At 42.5% G+C, this 26,881-nt stretch overlaps 1 protein-coding gene and 1 long non-coding RNA gene across 6 annotated transcripts in view; one reads left to right on the forward strand and one right to left on the reverse strand.

Annotated features, from left to right (window-relative positions):
- Window positions 1–2,825: 2,825 nt before the first annotated feature.
- The window catches only part of RERG (RAS like estrogen regulated growth inhibitor), a 183,240-nt gene continuing 159,184 nt past the window's right edge, over window positions 2,826–26,881 (reverse strand). For all 5 annotated transcript variants that reach the window (XM_014609369.3, XM_006263108.4, XM_014609363.3 and 2 more), the window contains exons 4-5: window positions 11,405–11,478; window positions 2,826–8,566 (exon numbers count right to left, since the gene is read on the reverse strand). In XM_014609369.3, coding sequence (XP_014464855.1) covers window positions 8,159–8,566; window positions 11,405–11,478 — 482 coding nt within the window. In that variant the 3' untranslated portion in view covers window positions 2,826–8,158. The remainder of the gene's footprint in view (window positions 8,567–11,404; window positions 11,479–26,881) is intronic.
- Window positions 24,537–25,601, forward strand: LOC132250180 (uncharacterized). Its single transcript, XR_009461810.1, has 2 exons — window positions 24,537–24,698; window positions 25,222–25,601. It is a non-coding gene; the product is annotated as an uncharacterized LOC132250180 (long non-coding RNA).

Here is a 26,881-nt window from a genome sequence, read left to right on the forward strand (position 1 = left end):
CAGTTCTGTAGAACCTGGAGTTTTATATATGTTTCTGATAACCTGGGTGAAGGATACAGGGTTTTGCTGAAGCACAAATTTGAGCAGATTTGTTCGATTTGTGGCTCTGCCACATGCTTCTGGAGTTGGTTTGGATATGTCATATTCCATTTTTATGTCCCCTCCCCTACATTTCCTTATCCCTAAAAAGGTACTGATAAAGATTCCTGTTTTTCTTAGAGATGCTGTGGAGCTCAACTCATTAATCTACCCACATCTCAATTTTTGGATTTTTGAATGAACTTCCATTGACTATCCAAAGCAAATATTTTATATATTTTTTTTCTTTATCTAAGATGAACCTGAACTTGAAATTATAAGGGCCTGATTTTCAGAAGAGCTGACCAATCACCTCTCTGAGTGAGTGAGTCCTTGTATCTTTGAAAATTCGAGATGTCAGTGTAACACACTAGGTGGCTGTGGGTTTAGGTGTATAGGAAACAGAGGCTGTAAAAGGTGTTGCATTGGTCCTGGGATACACCACTTTATCCTGGGACAAACCCTGAAACAGTTTGTGGGATCGGTGGCATAACTAGAGAGAGGTGATAGGGATAACCACTCTAGGTACTGACTTGGATAGTGGAAGAAAGCGGGTGTGTGTGTGAAAAAAAAAGCAGTTGCTACTGGCAGCAGCATGTTTGCGAGTGGAAAGCACTACTTTTTGCTTTGCCCCAGGCTCCTGGCTGTGTCCCTACATTGCTGCATGTGTAAGAGTATGTCTTGGACATCGTGAAGTACATCTGAATGGTTATCTCAAGACTGGATCATTAAATCAGCAGCGGAAAAGCAGCAGTGCATTCAGCTGCTCGTTTAACCCTGATTGGAAAGGCATTGTGTATACATGCCAATCCTGGGATATTTCTGTTTCAGGGCAAATGTAGACACAGGTTGTCTCAGGGCAAATACAACATTTGTTCCTAACCCAAGAGATTGTCTCTCAACATATGGCTGGCTCACATAATGGACATGGGCCTTTTACTAATTCCAGAAGATTGAGTTACTCTTAGCTGAAGTGGTAGATGCCTGTTCTCTTGGTTCTGAGGATCCTGAGTTTTGCGCTTATTGAACCTGGGAGAGGGATGTTGCTTTAGGATCAAAATATAGCTAATTTTGGAGCTGATTCATGATTGTGGGGGCTTTTTGCTACAAAATATATAATGCATATTGTAATGTACTTATGGACATTGCCTAATTTTTTTAGATTGCCTGACAAAACTCTATAATAGGTATTATATGCTCATAGTTTGTTCTGTAGACCATGGAGTCAGAATAATATACTTGGCAAGCTGCTTCAAATTATTTAGGAATGGCCATTTCTCATAGCTTGGTAGAAACTAGTATTCATATATTAAACACCCAGAAGCTATATTTCCACACTGAAATTAAAACTTGGACACCAAGTTTATAAGCCAGATATTAATTACAAATTCCAGCCCTATGTGATCGCCCTTAATAAAAATATTAGTTTTCTTTGTAACAATATTATTACAAATCAAACCCAAAGAAATACAGTCATGCATGTTTATCTTTCTAATTACATTTTTGGGCAGTGTGGCAGCATACCAATACAACGATCAGTAAATTATAATGCTCGTGTGCCAAATCCTGCAATCTTTTTTCAGTCAAAATTCCCACCCAATCCAATGGGAGTTGAACCCTGGATACAGGTTAGTTTGAAATTACTTTCTAGTAATTCCTTTTGAATACACTTCCTTAGGATTTTTACCATTTACCAACATTAAAAGTATGGCAGAATATGCAATTTGGAATTAGGCCTGTAAGTAGATTGCAGTTCTACTGTCCAACCTTATCAGACCTGTTAATGAACTGAGTGATGATGGATAAAGCCATGGCAGTTTTGAATTTTAAATGTTTCCTTACATGGATGTGAAGATGTGGCTCTTAATTCTTGTTCCTGGATAAATATATCTGAATGGAAATACAAATAATACATTTGCAACAATTTAGTTTGAAATCCAGGATTAAACCTTGCTATAGCAAATGCAAACAGTTTTATATGTATTAATGAATTGAGTGTGAAATAATGAACTGTACCTCTTAGTATGTTAGGTTCACTTGAGGTCGTACAAAAATTCTGTTGTGAGGTCTGGGCCAAATCCAGGTCTCTAGACAGAGATCCTGGATTTTAACCACAAGATCATCTGCAGCTGGGAACCTGGCCAGGAGCTCGAGTGTGGCTTTGGGCAGCCAGGCTCTGGTTTTGGGCAGCATGTGCTACTGCCACATGTGCCACTCCACTTTTTTTCTAAAAAAACCCCCAGCACTGCAAGGTAGCAGCATGGAGAGAACCTGAATGTGTGGTGTGTAGTGCTGCATATCCATCTGCGGTGCCACATATTGCATGGCCATGCTCGTCTGGACACAGCCAATATGCTCGCACAAACTGGAGGGATCAGTTCCAAGATGGAGGGGAGAAGGTAGTGACCTCATCAATGTCCCACTCTTTCTTTGACACCACAGGGACTGCTAATAAGTGGTTTGATGAATCCTTGATATAAGCCTACTGAAATCAATGTATTTACACCAAAGATGAATTTAGCCCTTGAATTTAGTTTTAAATTGCCCTTGATGCAAGTTTTAAGAATCACTTCTGTGATCTTGACGTGGGTCCCCTACAAACAAGACTGAACTCCATATTCTTTCTTTTTTAAGGAAATAGCAAAGCAAGAGGCTGTGACTGTTAAGCCCTTGTACTGTATCTTCGTTAACTACATTGCAATTATTGCCTGGCATTCATAATAGAAATAAAGCACATAACATCAGAGTTTCTAAAATGACACTGTTTTTATTATAGATTTACTTTCTCAAAGAAAATGAAGTCAGCTACACAAAGCTGCCAAGCAATATTTGTTGAATTAAAGCCTCTATATCTTCACAAATGCTTTTTTTTCTTTTCTTTTTTAAAGATATGTAAACAGAAAACCCTAAATATATGTCACCTTTAGGATCTTTTCCCCTCCAAAGCTGAAGGTTGTGGCTTTTTATTTTGTAGGTAATATTTTTTGAATAATTACTGATGCGGGGGGAGGGATTAGAGTTTAAGGACCTGATCCTTCACTCTACATGGCTGCTTCACACTGCTTCAATGGCACCTAATATTCAGCGGCTGTTTTGACCAAGTTCTCAGATGACTATGGAAGTTCTATGCCACCCTTGGGAAGCTCAGTGTACCTTAAAGCCATCTAGTTGGCCTGAGGTTTAAGGAAAAGACTAAGTAGGTTTAGATCCTCTTTCCATCACATGCACACCCATCTTGCCCTTCAACTTCACAGATGTATGTCAACTATAGCCTAGGACCTGTCCTATGTGTCTGACCATTAAATCTCCTTGCTGGGATCTCTTGGAAACAACAGTTTCCAATAAAACAATAGTAATTTTCCCATTTCTTCCTTATAATATGAATTAACTTCATTTGCAAGGAAAACAGATTAGGGTTGTAAGACACAGTATTTAACTCTATTTCCCACTTCAATCATTACAGACTGTAGTGCTGACGAACAATGCCGTAAGACTGATAGTTAGAGGACTGAAATTTGGGGACAGTCAGGTGTTCTGAAATACTAGCTCCAATGAAGTCACTGGCAAAGTTACAATTGACTTGTTGGACTAAGATTTCACTCCCAGACTTCATAGCCTGCCCAATCTATCTTTTATATATCTGGATAAGGTTCATATACAACTTTACCAATCCATTCCATGCAGGTCGCTGAAATGATGCTAATACTTTTGATCAGCTATGAATTGCCTGATATAAGCCACCAATTTAATTTTAAATGCTATTAGATCTATTAATACCTAGGTGCTCGGGTGCAAGATATGCCATTCAGAACAGTTAAAGTCATCAAAGAGGAAAAATGATGCAAGTCAATAAAAATCAATAAAAATACATATTAAAGTGTTAATCTGCCCCTGTTTTCCTGAGAGGCCTGAGGCAATCCTTTTCAGGCCTTTCAACACTTTGGCATTTTCTGCCTGTCTGACATATTATAGAAATAGAAAACGTTTTGTAGCACAACCAAAATATATATTGAAACAACTTGAGAAGCAGTAAACTTAGCTGAATTATACTATACTATATAGTATATTATAGATACTATATAATATGTTGCTTTATAATTGGCATAACATTCTTTCCCTTAAACAGAGAAGAAAAATACAAACAAGCCACTCCCCAAAACAGCTTTTAATTTAAAAACAAAGTAGTGAGAGAAACCAATATCACAAAATTGTCTTTCTCCTTTTGGCCATGTCATCTACAGTTTTCTCTGAATTTAATATTTGCAAATAAAAGTTATACTTTTGTAGAAGGCCTCTATGCAACAATTAAGATGTGTTTGCCTACCATACTGTGTTGTCAGAAGGATGTGACTTCCTCAAGGTAAAGTACAAGGAAAGCTACATTTCTAAATGGACACTTTCGTTAGCATAGACTTTCTTTAGTCTCAACATCTTCTAATAAATAAGCATTGACATCATTTTTTTGCAAAGTCAATACTAACTTTCTTTTAGTGCCATTCCGATTTGTAAAGCGAGTCTACACAGAAAGCGCTATAGCATTCCTTATTATTATTTTATTGAACTTTAAATCAAACCTCCTCGGTGCACAAGGGAAAATGATTATTTTTCCCTAACTGTTATCCTAGAATGTAAAGGCAAGGTATATTTTTGTGGTTGCAGCAACATCATGAATATTAACAATAATTGGATGAACTTAGGTCTGGAACTTGCAAACACTTGCATGTTAAGTTAATCATATGCATTTTCAAGATCAGCGCACCAGCAAACAGCTGCTGATGCCTGAATCAGTCAAGAATCCATTCACTTTCTTATACCTGCAGTATTAACAGGAGTGAAAAGGGCAAAACCTGATTTTTGCTGGAGGCGGGGAAGATTGGTGGAGTGATCTGACTGCTATAATTTGGGGGCAGATCTGTTGAAGGACAAGATGATGTATTGCCTGTGACTTCTAACTTGTATTACACTTTAATGATTTCACTGCAACACTTGCACTGTGACAATGTGGGAACACGGTCAGGAAGGCCAAATGCACCTTGTCATGCATCCACAGATGCATCTCAAGCAGGTCCAAGGAGGTGATCCTCCCCCTCTATGCGACACTGGTCAGGCCGCAGTTGGAGTACTGCATCCAGTTCTGGGCACTGCACTTCAGGAGGGATGTGGACAACATGGAGAGGGGCCAGATGAGGGCCACCCACATGATCAGGGGGCAGCAGGGCAGGCCCTATGAGGAGAGGCTAAAGGACCTGAACCTGTTCAGCCTCCACAAGAGAAGGCTGAGAGGGGATCTAGTGGCCTGTTACAAACTAGTCAGAGGGGACCAGCAGGCATTGGGGGAGTCCCTGTTCCCCCCAGCACTCCCAGGAGTGACAAGAAGTAACAGTCACAAGCTGGCAGAGGGTAGATTCAGACTAGACATCAGGAGGCGCTACTTCACTGTCAGGGTGGCTAGGATCTGGAACCAACTTCCAAGAGAAGTGGTGCTGGCTCCTACCCTGGGGGTCTTTAAGAGGAGGCTGGATGAACACCTTGCCGATGTCGTTTGACCACAGTACTCTTTCCTGCCATGGCAGGGGGTCGGATTTGATGATCTACTCAGGTCCCTTCTAACCCTAGCAACTATGAAACTGTGAAACTTGCAACTTAAATACAGTTACATGTGCCAGAGTAGAGAATCAGAGAATAAAAACTAATTCCAGCTTACACAGTCTAATTTCACTCTCTGAACTGGATCAAGTTTAGAAAATAAGCAATTAGCATAAGTGGCTTTAAAAGACATTTGAATGTGAATTCCTTCAATGTCTCTCATCTCAGAGACTTAATAGCTAGGGACAGAAGTTACACACAAAATGGTATAAGTGATCAGAAGCCAGTTTAAATCTGTAACACAACAGAAGTTCTGTGCACATAAACCGCTTTCAAAATGGCCAAAACCAGTTTAAGAGAAACCTGGATGGATGTAGTATCAGACTTAACTGAGTTAGGTTAAACTGATTTATTGAACTTTTATCCCAGATCCCCTGCAGATTCAAGTTAACTCTCAGTCCCCCAGTATCCCAGGATGCTTTGAACCTCCCCACAAACTCCCCCTCACAGAGTGGGTGGGCAAGCCTTGGCCCAAGCTGTCTGCTCCAGACGAACAGGGAGGCATACTCTAACGTCTTGCCACCCCCGCCTTTTTGGCCTGAGCCACTGCGGGCATGTGGCTGCATTTCTGGAATCAAGAGAGAATGTCTGTTCGCTTGCTTATTGGTTCAATCTACACAGGTTAGACTAACCTGCAAAGATTGAATTGATTCAGCCTTGGGCTTTTTGACTGACTGTACTCAGCCAGTGACACAAAGAAAAAATTTTAACAGAGTCCCCTTAATGGTTGTGGTTTAGAAACAGCTTAAGGACTCCTGCATCCCCGCTCATGTGAGTATGGTGGGCCAGACATACACAACATTGTACCTTATATGCCTATTCATACCTCTCTAAAGTGCAGACAAATCAAATATCCCTACCTGCCTACAACTGTAGTAGTGTTTTATACCCATTTTGCACTGGTTTTGTACAGGCATAAATAACTGACAAGTGCAAAGCAGTGGAGAATAAAACTGAATGTTGCATAGAAGTGTATTGGTCATCAAAAAAGAGTTTCTAATATTTCCATTTGTGCTCTCATCCTACTAGAAGCTGCTCAGCATGATGCCAGTCTTGACACCATTCTTAGCTGCGCAAAGTATGAAACAGATCCTAAGAGAGGACTATAATCTGAAAACACTTACAGTACTCCCTAACCTGTGCTCCTGTATACCTTTTCTTGGAGGAAGGCCTCAGAAATGCAGCCACTAAGTCAGTAAGGTACAGGTAAATCTGACAGTTTGCTCAAATGACAGGTAGAGAAGGAAAAAAGAAAAGGGGAACGTTCTACCCCAATCACAAATATTGAATCAAATGCATATGCAACTTAGTATCCCACAAAAACATCACAAAAGCATAAAAACTTCTTCTGTAATGGTTTAAACAAGACATAGGCTCAAGCAAGAAAAAGTCCAACTGATTTTTAAACATTTGACTGCTTAGGAAGCTTTTGTAATAGAAAGGTCAGTTTACTTTAGGTACATACAGGTTTAGATTTGGAATCTTTATCCTTCCCAAACTTTGAGGCCCATATTTAGTCTTAGCTAGAAAAAGACGATCCATTTTTAATTAAATGAGGGCAAAATTAAAACTTAATCTAAACTACTACCAAATTGATTGATTTATGTTTTGTCTATCTTAGAGTTTGATTTCCACCCCTGCCTGCCCCCCGCATACTCATTTCTGTTCTTGGGGGTGGAAATACTAAAATGTCATTGGAAATGTTGTTTATGTACTATTTCCTGCCCAATTCTGCAGCTCTAAGACACCTGGAAAAGCAGATGAACTTCAGACTCACTGAAATCCATCCATCACTGACAATCTTCATCTGGCATGCGACACATTTACTATATTAAATACATACATAAGAGTGTAGGCACTAGTATTAGAGCTGGAAAAAAATGGGTTTGTTACAATAGAAACTGTGTCAACTTAGTGCTGGTAAAGGGTGTCCCATTAGCAATTTTGGAGACTGATTTTCTCCATCTATAGGGAGTACAATGCCGCAATCTGCAAGTGCACTTTTGCATTTGGGTCCTTGGTCTCTGTTGAGAAATCCAATTGTGATGACCGTGGCTAGATGGAGACTTAGTTTCCTTAGACTACTGGAAAGCTCTTGAATGATAATGACTCTGTTTCATACAATCTGGGTTCTACTTGAGTCAGCAACCTAGAGCCATAAGGTGCTGTCTCATTACCCATCCCCTGAGTCATCCAGTCCTTTAGAATATCTCTTCGATGTTGGACAGAAATAACGTAGAGTGGACACAAACACTCTAAAATCATTTAAAGCTGGAAAAAAATCTAGGCTTATGTTACTCAAAAAGGAAATTGTGAGTTGTTTTCTCTTTTTTTCCCCATTAAAAAATAAAGCATCAATCATGTGATCTGGCTGCCTCCTCCCAACTCCAAACCAAACTGCTCTGTAACATTTTGGTACTTTAACACCACTCTCTTAGCTGCTGATTTTGGTCAGCATCTTGTTAATGGCCTGTTTGACATGGGTGGTGGAGCTCCGTCTCCGAGTCTTGCCCTGAACCATCTTCCGACGTCGCACCTCACGGCAGAGCTCATAGAAGGCTTCCATGATGTTGCCTTCACCAGTGCAAGCAGAGCACTCATAAAAAGCGCATGCTAGTTCTGTGGCCAGCTTTTCACCCTCCTCTGTGCTGACCTGCCTGGAATGATCCAGGTCAGCTTTGTTTCCCACTAGGATGAGAGTAACGTTTTTGGGCTTTTTAACTTCATCCAGCAAGTTTTTCAGTGGCAGCACTTCCTCAAAGCTGCCCCTGTCAGTGATGTCATAGACCAGCACAAAACCTTCACCCCATCGTACGTGTCCTTCTTTCTGAATAGCATCCTCCTGTTCAAAAAGAACGACAAGAGTTTTAGGTTAAAGTCCATATACCAACTGAATGCAGCTTGAGAAACAAATAAAATTCCCTCAGGAGAATGTACTTCCCACAAGTCTAGTTCTCAATGGCTGTACAAGTTGCATATACCTTGCACAAATGGGTATAAATCACAGCTCTTGTGATTTCATGGCAGGTATGCCCACTCTTCCAGAAATGCAGAAGACAGCAAAAGGCAGTGTAAAGTCAGGTTCTAAGAACTGTTCACTAGTGAGTGGAATTGTTCACTAGTAGATTGTGTAAGAACCTACCGTAGCCTGGCAATGATTTAAAGATGACCAAGGGTAGGCAGAATCTACTCTGTCTTTGAGCAGATGTAGCTTGCTAACTCATATTTATATGAAGGCTGGTACAACTTAACTATGGTGCAGCCATGTGCTGCTGACCATAGTGTATGATCAGCAGGGATCCAAGTTTCCCATTTCCCATGGAAAAATGTGGATTTTCCCCTTTTAAAGGAGAAAAATGTGAGATTCCCTTTTTGCAAGTAGCTCTCTGCAAGCTGGCAGACTTCCATCCTGCAAGAGCTACTTGTAAAAGGGTGGGAAACCCTAAACCCTGTCTGGAGGGGGAGGGGGCAAGGCCTAAGAGTGAGTCAGCCAGGGCTGGGTCAGACTCACTTTCCCTCCTGTGGCCTTTGGAGCAAGGAGGGCTTTTTGGGGCTGGGGCCCCAGTGGGATAGGTGAGGGTCACACTGCCGGGAGAATCCAGGCCTGTGTATAGGGCCAGCAGGGTGGGCAGGGGACAGGGAAGGGGTGTGTGGGCAGTGATCACTCTGTCCCATGCCATGGGCCAGGACTGGGATGAGAGCAGACTTGTCCCACCATGGCTTGTCCTGACTAGGCTCATGTTGGGGCTGGAGGCACTGCCCAGCTGGGACAGTGGTGGCGGTGGTGGCACAGTGCAGGAGGGAGTGCACGCTTGCACCCTTGTCCGCCAGGCTGGGTGCCCTCAGGGCAGGTTGGGAGCTTAGGTTGGGGCTGGAAGTGCTGCCCAGCCAGGGCAGGGACCAGAGCCCAGGCGTTAGGGGTGACTGCTGCCTATCCTTTGTGCTGGCGGCTGCTGCCCCACAGTTCACCGCACTGCCACACCACATCCTGTGGTTGCAGTGGCTGCTGGTGGCTCCACTGGGGCTAGTGCTGAAGGCAGTGGCAGGGGGCATGGGACATGGGGAGGGGAGGAGTGGCACAGCCAGCCTGCATGCCACCCTGCTCAGCCCAGGGCCCCACTAGGCTCACCAGCCCCAGAGGGAAGTGCGGTCCCTGCATGCCTAGCCACAAGATGGGACAGGGCCAGCCAGCAGGAGGCCTAACCACACCAGCAGCTGCTGCACTGCAGTCCAGCCCCATGCTTGCTGGAACATGTGGCCCCGGCCTGGGCGGGCTCCTGGTCCCAGGAACCACTTGGGGGCAGAGGGAGGTGATGGGCTAGGGTGGAGGTGGTAGTGGGGGTGGGGGGTGATGGGCAAGGGGTGGATTGAGGTGGCAGCAAAGTCTGTGTGTTTGATGGCTTGGGGGTGGCAGCAGGTAGGGGTGTGGCAGAGGGGGACAGAGAGGGACAGAGAGATATGGAGGGGCAGTGGGATGCTCCAGGTAGAAGAGACTGGAGCAGCCTGTGCAGGGGGAGGCCAGCCTGGAGGGGAAGGGTCTTGCCCAGGCAGAGGCAGGCCCAGCCCAGTCCCTGAGCCCAGCCAAGGGATTCTAAGGAAAGGCATGGGGACCACTGGGGCCTGGGCACAGGTGCAGGGAGCAGAACAGCAGGCACTGGCACTTCCCAGAGCCTCAAAGCAGTGAGCAAGAGAGCCACAGCTGGGCCTGTGAATGGGTGGGGAGTGAGCAAGTTGCGAGGTAGACAGGGACTGTGGGGAGGGAGGGAGGATCACAGTGCCTGGGGGGCTATGGCTTGGGAGTGAGGAGAAATGGCATATCAGTGCCACAAAGCAGCGGGGGGGAGAGGGGGACACAACAACACAGCCACTGCTGGACCCACATCCTGGTGAGCAAAGCGGGCAGGGGGAGTTCTAATTTTCCATGATAAAAAAAAACCAACAAAATCAAATGCTGAAATATATAGGTATTTAGAATTTATTTTATTATAATGGTTGAAGCACTGGTAGGCTTCCAAACTGCTTTAACATTGTTAAAATATATCAATAAAATATTGTGTTCAACTCTTACGTATGTATATAGTGGCGTTTACTTTTAATCATGGAAAAACAGATTGGGAGGGGAAGGGTTAAATCGAACTTGGCATTTTTAAACAGAGAAAACTAAATGATCATTTGATTGTAGCCAATAGCTGTTTGCCAGGCTATGCAAATAAATCTTTTTTGTTTGATCCCAGAACCAAAAATTGGGAAGAAAAATTCAATTCAATCTGAACCAAAATGCCAAAATGCTTATTTTGTGTTTTTCTGCTAGATTCTGCAGAGCTGTAATCAGGTAGACATTCTGGATTTGGTTCTTGCAGATATGAAAACAGCATCCTCCTTAGGAGCAAAGAAAAATTGCTCCACCTGAGAAGGCGTATCTTGGGGACCTGCTACACTTTGCTGCACTTCAGACACGGGGGATAAAAGCTTCTTAAAGTGGTCACACTTCTTCTCCACTAGGCTTTTGGATGACACAACTTGCAAGCTCTAGCATAGACGTGCGCAGCAGATTGGTCTGGCAGCTAGAACAAATGGTGGCAGGGGGTTGACTCATTGAATTTAGTCCCTAGAAGTGTGGCACATTTATCTTACTCATCATTACGCACCTTTTTCTCCTGTATAACCCATCCTCACTCACCTGACCAGCTGTGTCTAGTATCTCCATGGAAACAACTTCATCATCAATCGTTGCTTGGTGACGGTATGTTGACTCTTAATACAAAACAAATTTAAAGGCAGTTTGTTAGGGCAAAATCATCTTCTATATGTTCGTTGATACCCATGACTTGAAGTACTGATGTGATGGAACACTTTACCAGAGTTAGTAAGTTATTGAAGTTCTTCTGTATATATGGAATCTGTTTGTGCCATAATCTACCTTTTTTCTACAGCCACATGTCTCTTCCTCAAGTGACACTATACACTTTTAGTTTTTGTTTCAGCTACAATAAAACATGCTTGTGGACAATGAAAATGAGTGAGGACTTGCAAGTCTCTGAAGTTACCAAAATGGATGAAAAAATTCTACCCTTGTCAGAAATATTCACAGGCTTTCGTTTTCATGTGGGATAAGAAGTCTGTCATAGCTGCAAGCTGAATATCAAGCGATTTTTAAGCTGCAGCACTGAAAGTTATGATTCTTCAAAAGAATGGAACTGTTTTCAATAGAGTTAACCCCAATTTGTACTAGGATTCACTGTATTTTCACAAATTGGAATGTGGCATTGAGGCTTAGGGCCAGATCCTATTCTACCTAACATGTGGCTTTACAGTGATCCTACTTCACCCTGCCTGAGTTCCTGAAAAACCACTAAGGCAAAAGGTGGGTGGGTCTTCCTCTTTCTCTGTGCCACTTTGTGGGACTTATCCTCAAAGGCTAAGGACAGAAGTTACATATAAACTGGTTTAAGTGATCAGAAACTGGTTTAAACCTGTAACAGAACAGAAGCTCAGTGAACATAAACGAGTTTCAAAATGGCTGAAACTGGTTTAAGATAAATCTGGTTGATTGTAGTATCAGACTTAACTGATTCAGGTCAAACCAGTTTATGAAACTGTCCCAGACCCCTTCCTGGTTCAAGTTAAATCAGAGTCCCCCAACATCCCAGTATGCTTTTCACGCCTGGGCTGGGTTGTCAGCTCCAGAGAGCATGGCTGGCCCTGCCCCTCTGCTCCCTAGCTGGAACAGTGAGGGCTGGCTGACAAGGGGTGGGGGGTCAAGCCCGGCTGGGGGTGCAGCCCAGTCCATGGGGGCGCGGGGCTGCTCTTCCCCACCCCAAGGCAAACCCTGGCTGGGGTCTGGGGCCAGGGATGAGGGTTAAACACCTTTCTCCTGCTCAAACTTACTGCCCACTGCAATGGTGGACTACAAATCCCAGAGGCACCTGGAAGCAGGAAGAGGAAGTGATGAACAACCCTGCAGAGTCCTGATACTGTAATTCTGAACTGCAAATCCCAGAGATCTCAGGGGCAGCAGGAAGAGGATGTAAATACACTACCAGAGACCTGTGCTCTAGTGCTCCCCAGCTTCTGGTCTGAGCGACTGCAAGCATGTAGCTGCATTTTCTGAATCAAAGGTAAATGTCTGTTCACTTCTGGTTCAATTTAATCTGTGCAGTTTAGACTAACCTGCAAAGACTGAATGGATTCAACCTCAAGCTTCTTGACTGTTTGTACTTAGCCAAAGTGAAGATGAAGACGTTTTGCAAAAGTGGACAGGCAAGTGTTTGTCAGGGACTTAAGAAGAGTGATTAAGAAAGCAATTAGATAACTCATAGATGGAACAGGCCCTTGGACTTTTAAAAAAGTAAGATGGCCATTTTCGCTTCACTTAGAAAAAATCCCAATTATCAAACTGGCAAGGGGAGAAATGATTGGGGTTGGGGGCGGGGTGATGGAAAACAAGGACTAAATTCTAGTTTGAGAGGCTCATCTTTCAATAGAGTTCTTTTCCAAGGATCTTGCCTATAGTGGTGAACTATTCAAGAATGTTAAAATTGGAGGCAGGCCTCTGTTTAGTGGATCAGAAAATTAAAGCTCTCAATTAAAATTGTATCTTCAATACTGATTATCTACAGCTAGGAGGCCAGTGTCTGTCTGGTACAGACTTACTCAGATTAGCAGCATTATCTGTGCCGTGAATATTGAACAAACAGTTTTACTTAAGAGAAAAAAACCTAGGGTTACACGGGATATAATTATCAAGAACATATTTATAGAGGTTTGTAATCTTTTCCTAGAATATTTTATGTATTCCTCACTTTTCCAGTATTCTGACATGCTAGCATCATCTATGAACTTTGGAGACAATTGCTATAGGCATGAACTTGTATTTGCGCCTGACTGAAAGGACAGGAACTCTAGTAGCAGAAAGCTCCTTAACACCATGATGCCACCTTAATTTTTTATGTATTAATCCAGAGGGAAGAGTGCCACTTACTAAAACACCAGTGCAACTTGTTTGCAGGCCTCTAGCTCAAAAGCTGAGCAAGCCTGTCATTGCTTAGCTTGAAAGTGGTGTGGCTACAGATGAGGCTCCAGTTCAGGCTAACCATTAAGCACATACACAGGACTTATGCTGTGATAAAATTATAGGATAGTTAGATATTTCAGGACAGTTTTTAAGCAACATGCTGAAATCATCACCTTCTTCCTTTCTTAGCAAAAATTCAAAGCAAAGATTTCCGTATGTATGTTTTATAAGAATTGCCAGTAGGTATTAAACATGCACACTATCCATGTCACAGACAACAGGGATCAATTTGCTGCTTCTATAGTGCTGCAGATAGGAAAGGAATAAAAAAAGCAATGACCAAAGAGCACTTGTTTTATATTAACAAGCAGCAGATAACAGAGAAGTGTGATAGCATTTGACCTACAACTTAGAAAATGGTCTGTGCTAACATTCAGATTTACAACTCACAGATGGTCTACATCAACAGTCAAATGCTCACTGGAAAACTGCAGCTAACAACTCTGAATGCTTTGCATTGTCAGAGATTTGCTTTTTATTTGGTGCAAATCTCTCCACTAGGAATGGGGGGATATATTGAAGGAAACACATTTATTGAACCAGAACTTTTAAAAGGTGTTATGCTCTGTGAAGTTCCCTTTTCCCTAGTGGAGAATGTCATCTCTCTAGAATGGTGTGTTTTTAAATGTCAGTGCTGCAAAATCCCTTTCCATTAAAAAAAAAAGAAAAGAAAATTGTTGTCTAATTGCATTAAGTGGTGCTGTTGCCATTAATCTAAACAAATACTTAATTATCTGGGCCCAACATAGATATAGGATGGTCATGTACCACAGCTCAGGTTTTTTAAAGATATGTTTAGGCTTTGCCCTATTTAGTGTTGGAAGGCATAAGTGACTAAAGAACCCAAATCCCATTTTTTAAAGTAATTAAGGTAATTTGGCTCTGATGTCTCACTGATTTCTCCCCCCACCCCCTTGTTAGGTAGGAAAGCACTTCAGGGTACATCTATACTATTTATACAGTGCTTCCAGGAGTGTATCTTTTGGGCCTGCCTAGCCCATCCACTCGCCTACTAATATACACAGGAGCCACAAATCTTGGGGGTCACCCTTCAAATGGCTGCGTCACCTCATTTCTAGGTTTGGCAGGTATGGGCACAACATGAGAGTGCTGAAGAAATAGTATGAACAGACCCTGAGTCACTGACTTCTTGCTATGCTTAAATGCCTTCAAATGTCTGGGCCTGTCTGATTAAAAGCTGTGGAGGAATTTCTCATCTGTACATACTTGTAGCAGCCACAGCTGTGTGATGGTTTTTACTAGAAGCCAGGGTATAGGGAGTCATATGGACCTTCTTTAGGATAAAACTCATTCCTTATGCTGAGGGCTGGCACAAATACAGGCTCCACTTGAGTCCTCAAATTGAAAACCAGTGGGATTTGTATGGCACATATAACTTGTTCCAGTCATCTGCCCAGGAGCACATTTTGTCCTGGATGAGTAGCTTGGTATAGGTAAGAGCTGTGTGAAATACATTTTGGGTGAAAACCAGGAAAAAGAAAAGAAAAACAGCAGAGCATGATCTGTAAATATTTGTGGATTTGAGGGCATTTATAAAAGTGCAAAATATTATCTGGATATTTGTGCTGAAGAAATATCATAGGTTTGAATTTTCAAAAGGGAGATGGTGACTACAAAAGAGAATTTTATGAACTAGTGAACTAAAGTACTTGGGTACAGACAATGAAGTTTTGAGTTTTATTCTTTTCTCAGGAGCTAAATAGACTTAAAGGTTCACACTTTGCGTATGTGTGCTATCTCTGTTGTACAATACTTAAAGAGAAACTGAGAGAGAAAAGTAAAGTGTCTTGACTTGAAGTCAACCAGTAGAGGGATGTTGGTCCAACAGAGATGACATGTGTCTATGAAAGATGTTTCTGATACTTGCTTTCTAGATAATCTTGGGCAATTTTCTGAGCATTGGATTCTCCATTTGTACCAGGCAATAAATCTCTATTATACACTTATTATAATTACATGACTACAATCAAGCAGGTGGAAATTCAATGTTATAGTTGTCTTTCTTTATCTATAAATGCTACAATCACAGTAGAAATTTGTTGGACCCTGAGGAGTTAATGGGCTGCTATGATGTGAGATGTGGCAGGCAAGATTGTTAGCAAGACTGATATGGAACAGTAAAACTTACCAGTTGAACTCCTGACCCCATGTGTTATAGAAGAGAAATGAAACTACAGGTTTCCCTCATTTTATGCTGTACATGTGCTCCTGGAAAACGGCGCAGAACTCGAATTCACATAAAGGGAACCCACTTTATAATGTAACAAATAGAGATACATTCCAAGACCTTGACTGTACTGACCCCCAGACCCATTTCTACCACTTTTACAGGACAATTTTGGTACTCACCAACAGCAGACAGTACACACAAGCGCAGGGCACTATCATAATGGGGATGGCAACTACAGAAACACGTGTCTCACACAACGAATGAGGAGTACAGATCCACACAGGAGACTATATTTTAGTGCACATCACTCTCACAATGCACCACACAAAGCAGCTGACTGTGGGCTTCCACCACACCAATCACGTAAGAATGAATTTATCTCGCATACAACGAATTTTTGGTATAAAAAGGGTCATTGCATTAGAGTGAATTTGCACAGACTGAGCCTGCATAAAGTGAGGGAAACCTGTTTCTATTGGGCATCTACACAAGACGTAGAAGGATTGTGGGCATCTACACAAGAAGTAGAAGGATTGTGGGTTAGGTTACATGGGGGGCAAGGAGAAAGGGATTTGGCGGTAGGGGTCTGCTACAGACCCCCACACCAAGGGGAAGAACTAGATTCGGGGCTCCTGAGGCAGCTCTCGGAGATCATAAAAGCTAAGGAGGTGGTAGTCATGGGGGACCTAAACTACCCAGACATCTGCTGGGAGACGCAGACAGCAAAGTCCCACCGTTCATGCAGGTTCCTATCCTGTGTACAGGACCTCCACCTGACACAGGAGGTACATGGTCCCACTAGGGGGAATGCCTTACTGGATCTGGTATTGGCAACGGGGGATGACATGTTAGGGGACCTACAGATTGGTGGCCATCTGGGGGACAGTGATCACCTAATAATAAAATTCTTCATAAGACATCGAGTGGGTAAGGTAACTAGTAGGGTGAAAGTGCTAGATTTTAGGAAAGCTGATTTCAATGAAGTCAGGCAATTAGTCAAGGACGCAATGCAGAGTAGGAGTTTTGAAGTGATGGGAGCCCAAGAAGGGTGGCTGTGCCTTAAGGAAATGATCCTTTGGCGACAAAGGGAGACGATCCCGATGCAAGGAAAAGAGGGAAAGGGGCAAGGAGGCTTCCTTGGCTGACCAGAGAAATCCAGGGCAGCCTACGGGCCAAAAGGGGGGCACATAAAAAGTGGAAACAGGGAGAGATCACCAAAGATGAATATATCTCCTCTGCTCGCGCTTGTAGGGAGGCAGTTAGACGGGCCAAAGCTACCATGGAGCCGAGGATGGCATCCCAAGTAAAGGATAACAAGAAATTGTTTTTTAGATATATAGGGAGTAAAAGGAAGGCCCAGGGAGGAATAGGACCCCTACTAAATGGGCAGAAGCAATTGGTGACAGACAGGGGGGACAAGGCTGAACTCCTCAACGAGTTCTTTGCCTCAGTGTTCCTAAGTGAGGGGCATGACAAGTCTCTCACTGGGATTGTAGAGAGGCAGCAGCAAGACGCCAGACTACCATGCATAGACCCTGAGATGGTGCAGAGTCACTTGGAGGAACTGGATGCCTTTAAGTCAGCAGGCCTGGATGAGGTCCACCTGAGGGTACTGAAGGCACTGGCCGATGTCATTGCACAGCCACTGGTGGGAATATTTTAACGCTCGTGGCGCACGGGCCAAGTCCCGGAGGACTGGAAAAGGGCCAATGTGGTCCCCATTTTCAAGAAGGGGAGGAAGGAGGACCCGGGCAACTATAGGCCAGTCAGTCTCACCTCCATCCTTGGCAAAGTCTTTGAAAAAATTATCAAGGCTCACATTTGCGAGAGCCCGGCAGGACAAATTATGCTGAGGGGAAACCAGCATGGGTTTGTAGCAGGCAGATCGTGCCTGACTAATCTAGTCTATTTTTATGACCAGGTTACGAAACACCTGGACACAGGAGTAGGGGTGGATGTCGTATACTTAGACTTCAGGAAGACCTTCAATACGGTATCCCACCTCATACTGGTGAACAAGTTAAGAGGCTGTGACTTGGATGACTACACAGTCCGGTGGGTGGCGAATTGGCTAGAGGGTTGCACCGAGAGAGTCGTGGTGGATGGGTCGGTTTCAACCTGGAAGGATGTGGGCAGTGGGGTCCCGCAGGGCTCGGTCCTTGGACCGATACTCTTTAATGTCTTCATCAGCGACTTGGACGAGGGAGTGAAGTGTACTCTGTCCAAGTTTGCGGATGACACAAAACTGTGGGAAGAAGTACACACGCCGGAGGGCAGGGAACAGCTGCAAGCACACCTGGACAGGTTGGACAAGTGGGCAGAAAACAACAGAATGCAATTCAACAAGGAGAAATGCAAAGTGCTGCACCTAGGGAGGAAAAATGTCCAGCATACCTACTGCCTAGGAAATGACCTGCTGGGTGGCACGGAAGTGGAAAGGGATCTTGGAGTCCTAGTGGACTCCAAGATGAACATGAGTCGGCAGTGTGACGAAGCCATCAGAAAAGCTAATGGCACTTTATCATGCATCAGCAGATGCATGACGAATAGATCCAAGGAGGTGATACTTCCCCTCTATCGGGCACTGGTCAGACTGCAGTTGGAGTACTGCGTGCAATTCTGGGCACCGCACTTCAAGAGGGATGCGGATAACCTGGAGAGGGTCCAGAGAAGGGCCACTCGTATGGTTAAGGGCTTGCAGGCCAAGCCCTACGAGGAGAGACTAAAGAACCTGGACCTTTTCAGCCTCTGCAAGAGAAGGTTGAGAGGCAACCTTGTGGCTGCCTATAAGTTCATCATGGGGGCACAGAAGGGAATTGGTGAGGTTTTATTCACCAAGGTGCCCCCGGGGGTAATAAGAAATAATAGCCACAAGCTAGCAGAGAGCAGATTTAGATTGGACATTAGGAAGAACTTCTTCACAGTTCGAGTGGCCAAGGTCTGGAACGGGCTCCCAAGGGAGGTGGTGCTCTCCCCTACCCTGGGGGTCTTCAAGAGGAGGTTGGATTTGCATCTAGCTGGGGTCACCTAGACCCAGCACTCTTTCCTACCTATGCAGGGGGTCGGACTCGATGATTTATTGAGGTCCCTTCCGACCCTAACATCTATGAATCTAAGACATTTACTGCAGAGCTGCCTAATTAACTCCCTAGTAAACATCTCTACACATAAGTAAAAGTATTAGCCTGCTCTGGAGTTTTTTTGTGTACAGCTGTACATGTAGACACTGCCTGGCGGGCTGGGGCATGAGGGTGCTTCAGTGGGGGCACCTGCTGGCTAGCCCTGCACTGAAGCACCCTTGTGCCCATCAGTCATTCTGCAGCATACAGAGCCTGGTCAGAGCAGTCCTGGGCTGCTACCATCTGGGGCTGCTCCAACCAGGGTCAGTGTGTTGTGGATGAATATACTCCAGAGTTATTTGTTCCTGCATGTACGTTCTAATGGCGCACTCAGGAGCAAAAATATTTGGAGCAATAAGCTCTGGAGTTTATTTGTGCACATTAATTGCATGTGCAGATGTGCCTACTGACTATGGGGGTTGTTACCATTCCTTTAATAATTCTCCTAACTAGATAAAAGGGATGGGGAGAGCAAAAAGAGGTTTTCTGATCCTAATGTTTTGGACCTGTAATTGATGTCATTATACAAAACGAAACCCTGAGAATAACATTGCATTCCTACAGCATTTTGTTCAATAATGTACACTTAACTCTCACAAGATCCATCATTTTGTAAAATAAAGCTCAATCTATAAATATTTAGGCCATGCCATGGGCCCAAAAAGCATTTTTGAAGCAACACTAGTCAGTTTATTTTTTCAGCTTACAATGTATTGGCACATTTGTTTCATTCCGTATAATTAATTAATTTTTCTGAAGCACCACAGACTCCAGAAGCTCTTAAAGGGAAAACAATATTCTGTTAAAAGAGCAAAAAGCAAATCAAAAAGTCTTTCCTTAAAAGATTTGTGGTCTTTTGTTAAGAAGAGTCTTGCAGCATAACTTTTTTTGAGCTATGGGATTAAAATTCATTGTGAAAACATTATCATCAGTATGCAGAAAAAGTACTGAAGTTCATGAGGCAAAAATCCGAATCCAAATGTCCTCCAAAAAGCCTGAATTACTGATAAACCTGGTAGCATTTCTGATTTGTGGTTATGACACTAGATTTAAGATTCAGTTTGTATTTATTTGATGAATGAATACACACTTGTGTCCACAGTAAGCCTGAACAGGTTGATGTATTTATTTTAGAGGAGTATATTTTGGTGTTTTTGAGGGCAAAAACATCTCCTTGGAAGTCCTCTGGTAGCTTTTAGACCTTATCCTCAGTTGACACAAGTTGACTTTAATGAAGTCAAATAATACCAGGTGAAATTGGGCCCCTTTATTTCAGTTTCTAGCTCCCTCCTTATATATCAAAACAGAATGGACTATGAAGAGACTACAAGGATAGAATGTCTTATTGCCAATGATTGTACCTTTCTGCTTAATATCTTTAGCTACTGTTTTTTGGAATATATTGCTTTACTCCACTTAAGATGCAAACCAATTTAGATGAAACAAACACCTTCATAAATTAAGCCCAAACTTGAACCGTAGCCAGCTATGGTTTTTTTTAGTACAGATGGTCCTGAATTACTTTCTCATTCAGAGTTCTGGCTCAACTTCATTTCTAGTTTTGATGGTAAAAATGCCAAGATAATTAGAAGAAAACACTGAGAAATGTTGTTCTCATGGTATTTTTCATCCAGAAGGAAACAGGAAGCACAAAGTTTCTGGAGAAACATATCCTGTCCTTTCCAGGTCCATCTATATCCTGTTCTTTCAGATCTCAGTGAGATGTGGTTAATACATATTTGAACTCCTACGCTGTCATTAAAGACTTTGACTTCAAAGTGATGAAGAAACATGAGTAAGAGAACAGGTTTGCTGTAAACATCTAAAAATACAATACTACCTTATAAACCAAATTCTGCTCTATGACACCTATTCAATTAAAAATGTTCATCAGCTTACACGATACCTGTAATGACAGAAGTTATAATTTACAGATGTCTCCTAACAGGAGACTGAGGGAGTTAGGAATTGTGAGATGTTCCATTAGTGAGAAAGCAACTATCTAGTTAGTGAGAGCCAAACAAGGGATGTGCAGAGGTTGCATGCAGCTCCACAGTTAAAGCTTGTTTTCATTCATATATGCCTGTTTATTGAACACATTGATCTCTAGGTGGTGTCAGAAATGGTAAGTGATAAGGAACTTGAGGATTTTGAGTTCCAAACTGAAAAAGAAGTTGGGAACTGAGAGCATGTGGAGCTATGCAGAAAGACAGGGGTCTCTTCTGTAAATGATCTACCTGCACAGTTAAATAAAAGGACAGTTAGTCATGGAAGTTTTGCAACCAAAAAACATCAACATAACTGGCTATTCAGAAATAAATAAACCAGTGAAGGTGAGATGCATTCTTAGTATCCAAAATAAAAATAGAGTATACAAACTCCTATTAATTGTGGTATCTGGGTAGGTGACACAATTTTAGTTTGTACAAGAAGATACAAGATTCATGCTTCCTGGTGATCCTTTTGGCTGTCATGGCCCAAATCTGGAAAATTTTCCTAAGAAGACACCAACTCTTCCAGAACAGAAGATGCAACCATATTCTTATGGGATGAAGTATACCTACAGACACAAATGCAACTACTATTATGCAGTGAGAGGAAAGCTAATGAACTCTGCGCTATGTGCAAGACATCTGCCAAGAGTGCACGTCAGTTGGATCCCAGTAAATGACTCAAGTCTATTAAAACTTGGAGGAAAAGCTTCCCACCAAAAACAAACCAGAAACTGAATCTGATATTTTATTGGTCTGAGAAGAATGTAAAACTTCCTGAAAGATTCAAAGAGACTTGTTAAAATAGGTAGAGAAAAGAGGGAATAGGAAAATAAGTGGTAAAGACTTACTCTAGAGTTATACACTAGTAACCTCTCCTCTCTAGATGGTATGTTAACTGATTTCTGTAATTATTGTTAAAAGGGAATATGCAAGGAAAGAAGATATCATTTAGAAATTTTCTCTAACAGGAGACCGAGGGAGCTGGGAATTGTGATATGGTCCCTCAGTGAGAGAACAGCAAGTTAGTTAATGAGAGCCACAGGTGACTGGTAGAAGGGACATGGGTGGGGAGGGGACAGGACATGTCCCGTCCCCCCCCGAAATTGGCCCCCAAAAGTGGGAGTTTTTTTGCCGCGCAGGTCGGCAGTGTGTTGGGAGGGTGTGTGGGGAGGGCGCACTAAGCTGTGACACAAAAGTATAGGAGTGGATATGGGGCTTTTGGCCTGGCCCTGGGCCTGCCCACAAATTGTGCTCCCTCAGACTCGAGAGGCACCAGTCACCCCAGTGAAAGGCAAACACAGGATCTGCAGAGGTTGCCTACAGCTCCATGATTGAAATCTGTTGTTCTCTCATCATGTATGCCTGTGTTTATTGAATCTGGTACTCATTACAATAGCTGTATGTGCCAGATTTCTAACTTATTTGAGAAATGTGACTGTTACACCCAATTAAATTATATTCCAGTAGCATAACTAAGGTAGTGGTATTGGGGAAAATAGTAACTGCCATCTATGCTGCTGGTCTGGCTGCACCTGCCAGCATTCACCATTGTCACCCAAAGTGCAGACCTACCCAGTTATCCCTCTTCTCTATTCCATCAAGTGTATTTTAATCTAGTATGGTTTCCACAGACATTATCCTGTGTTCACAAACTGTCTTTCTCTACATCCACTCACTACTTCCTATTACTCCTTTCCCACAATCTTGCCACCACTGGGGCCACAGTCATTTTGAGTACAGCCCTTAATAACCCTTCCTGCATCTTTGACTCCCCTTTCCCCACTATTTCCTCACAAATGTAATCTGAAATTTTCTTCAGTGCTTCTTAACTTATTGCAATTATTATTTGCTTTGTGACAATGCTTTTATTTCCCACCAGAGGGCTTGCAAGTGGGGTCATGGCTAGAAGCTGGGACACCTGGGCTCAACCCCTGCTTTGGGTGGGGGGCAGGGCTGAAAGCAGTGCATTCTGGGATGTTAGAGGTCTACAAATTGCTCATTTTATCTCTGTGGAGCACAGTGAAGTTACCCTAATATGAGTTAGGTAGCATGGCCCAAAGTTAAGCCTTGCCTGAAGTGGTATAACTCTGAGATGCTCAGAGGGCACTTGACATGAATTAACAAGCTTTAATTTGTGGACATTCACATTTAAATGCCCTTAGTATGGTCTACAGGTTGTAGCTGTGTTGGTCTAAGGACATAGATAGACAAGGTTCTTTGGATAAATCTGATATCTTTTGTTAGACCAACTAATAAAAGTTGGTTTAATAAAAGATAGCAGATTTACCCAAAGAAACTTGTCTGCTGTTGTATGGTCTAAGGATAATGTGTAATTTCCTGCTAAAACACTCTCTTAGGTAAATGTACTACTTGCTGTTAAACATAACCCTTCTCTCCCTTACATCATAACTCTCTATAGAGAACCACATATAAAAATGGTTGCTGACATTAATACCACATTAAAGTTTCACAGAGAAAATTGGCAAAGGTAAAATTTTCAAATCCACTTTACTAACTTAGTAGCCCAATTTCAGTTTCCAAAGTGATCAAGGACCGGAAGTGTCATTACCTTTAAATGAGACTTAAGTGTTTTATTGCCTAGTTCAAATTTGAAAATGGGAACTTGATTGTTATAATTGTTTTTGAAGGTTTTGTTAAAAAAGCCAGGAAATACACATGTTAAATTCCAGCAGGGAATGAAATGTTTCTTGTATGCTTGTTTTATAACGTAAAATTTACAACATAAATAGCAATATTAAGCCCCTCATGCCAAAAGAAATATGGGTCAAGGAAAAACCAGCAGCTATTGGCCTGGTTCTCAGAGCTTGTAAATCAGTGCATCTCCACTGACTTCTGATCCAAATTATATGCAACTTACCATTTTTTATGTTGCTCTGGGACCTCAACAGTGATATATCCACAGTTACAGCTCCTCCAAGACTGTCTCCACTGCAATCACTGCAATGCAATTACTGGATTTCTCTTGTCTGTTAGCCAACTGATATTCTCTCTTATATTCTGTTTTTATTGACTTATGGAATTTTGCACGTCTTTATTCTACCTGCTCTTCAGCTCTTCTGTGTCTGCCTTTTTCTTTGAGGCCTAAGGAAGGGTACAGTGGTATCTGAAAGCTCCCTGTCCTTTCCAACAACACAGCTGGTCTAATAAAGGATCACCCACAAAAATCTTTGCCTTTTACATTTCAATCACAGGTTTAACTGCAGTACATGTGGGCATACCTGAGTAAACTCTAATCTAGCCACTTTAGCAGCTAATCCACTGTGATACCCAGGGTGTCAGACAGGTAAGTGAAGTTTGCACGGTGATGCCTTCATTGCTGTTGGTAGTATAGCTTATTAGATTGAAGCTAGCTCAGCTATGTCTACTTGAGCTGTAATTACACCTCCAGCCTGCAGCGTAGGCAGAGCCTTTTGTATGTGAATGATAAGAGGAAAGGAAAGCAGAAAAATCTTGACTCACAGCATTTTACTAACAGATTTTATATTTTCTTTTTCTTCCAGGAAAGAGGGAGAAAAAAGAAACTGACAGTGTTTAACAACCCAACCTAACTAAGAAATCCACACTTCACAGTGAAGGTAAGCTTCCATCTTTGCTCCTTAGAGTAAATGGAAGGCATAAAATGATAAAACTAGTTTGCTAACAGAGAAGCAGCTCCTCTCTTGTTCATTGTTGCAGTAAATACATTTTGTTGTTGTCGTCATTCTTCAAATAGAAAACCTTAATGTGCAAAAAATTCTAAAATACAGAAAAAATCTTAACATAAGGTCTGTTGAGTAGCTCTGGTTTTCTCCTTTCTCCCCAGACTTGATATTTGAGGCTTATATTTATAAACCTAGGCTGTTTCAGCAGTAGGCTTTGTCCTTGCCAAGACTAAGCAAGAATATGCAATGATACCAGACACTGCCGTTTATTCTCAAAGCTAAATATTTTAGCTGGATCAGTCCTGGAAAGCCGTGGGAATACTTTTTCAAACTTTTAACACCTTTCAACTTTTCCTGTTTAATGTTTCCCTCAAATCCAAGCAGAGGCACTAGTCCTTGGTAGGGATTAGGTACACATCAAATTTCAAGGCCATTTTTGCTGTCTTTGTTTTTAAAGCGTGGTCAAAAGAATTAGGAAAGAGGAATATGCAACCCCTCATGAATGAAAACAAACCAGGAAGATTTTGCTCACCCTTAAAACAAAAATCACCCTGAAATGAAGAAGCGTCATGGGAAATTTCAGCCCATCTGGTGAATCTTTTAGAAAATGATGAGCAGCAAGCTATTTTTAACTGTAACTATTATGAACACTGCTAATGCCCACTTCAGTGTAATCAGTTGTCTAAATGTTGTTTTAAATCTGTAAAGTATCTACAATCAGCACGTGTAAGAACTGCTATAAAAGTATGGTACACTGCATTTTTGCTGTCAAAATAATTTTACATCTTGAGATTGATATTAAAGAAAACACTTTGTTCTTAAAACTTCTCCCTCTGCTGCAGTCGCTTGTGATTTTTTGCTATAAGTTTTTTTTCATGCATTCTAGATGCCAATGTCATGGATTTCAAAAGCTCTCATCTATGCCAGTCTGTTTCCTCATAGACACTTCAGAGAAATTGGAAATTTTTTCCTAGCTCATTTCCATAGTACAGTTGATTATAAATTTCCATTTTAGAGAAACACAGTGGGAGACACCAAAAGTTATATGAAATTTGCGGGAAGTCAAGTAACTTAATTTTTCTACTGTTTTGCAATACAAAAGGAGTCGGGCAGACGGGGACTGCTGCAGGGTCCAATTCTAGTGAACACAGGGTGCGTCTACAGTTCCAATTAATGCAACTGAATAAACTAAATATTTACTTCACAAGGGTATTCCTGAAATCAGATGGGAACTGGTCACCGGTCCAGAGGCCCAGGGAATACAAGGAAGACAACAGTCCACATGAAATCAGTCCTGAACAGGTAAGGGTACTCTTAGAAAATTTCGACATTTTCAGATTTGCTGGGCTAGATGACCTGCATCTGAGTCCTGAAAGAACTGACTGAGCTCATAGTGGGACCTCTAGCAAAGCTGCTTGAAGAGTCGTGGAACTTGGCAGTGGTCCCAAATGACTGGAAGAGGGCTAACGTGGTACCCATCTTTAAGAAAGGGAAGAGAGACGACTCTGCAAACTGTAGACTGGTCTGTCTTACTTTGGTCCACTGGCTCAGAGGTCAATCCCAGAGAGTTGCAATCAAGGGGATGGCCTTATCCTAGAGGGCCATCTCTAGTGGTGTCCCCCAGGGATCAGTGCTTGTGCCCATGCTCCTTAACATCTTTATCAATGACTTGGATGAGGGAGTGGAAAGTGCAGTGATTAAGTTTGCATATGACACCAAGCTGTGAGGAAATGTGGGCGCAGCTGAGGATAGGGTAAGGAACCATGACAACCTTGACAGACTAGTCCTATGGACTGAACGCAATCAGATGCGGTTCAATAGGGACAAGTGCCGGGTCCTTCATCTGGGTAGGAAGAACTTTCACCATAACTATATGATGGGTGGTGGTTCACTGGCTGACACTGCATCTGAAAGGGACCTAGGGATCACAATCACCAGAAAATGAATATGAGCCAACAATGTGATGAAGTTGCCAGCAGGGCAACCAGAACTCTGGCGTGCATCAACCAATGTGTTGAAAACAGATCTAGAGAGGTGCTTCTCCCCCTCTACTCGGCACTGGTGAGGCCACAGCTGGAGTACTGTGTCCAGTTCTGGGCACCACACTTTAGGAAAGA

This window comes from Alligator mississippiensis, chromosome 4 (genome assembly GCF_030867095.1).
Source record: "Alligator mississippiensis isolate rAllMis1 chromosome 4, rAllMis1, whole genome shotgun sequence".
NCBI classification, from domain to species: Eukaryota; Metazoa; Chordata; order Crocodylia; family Alligatoridae; genus Alligator; species Alligator mississippiensis.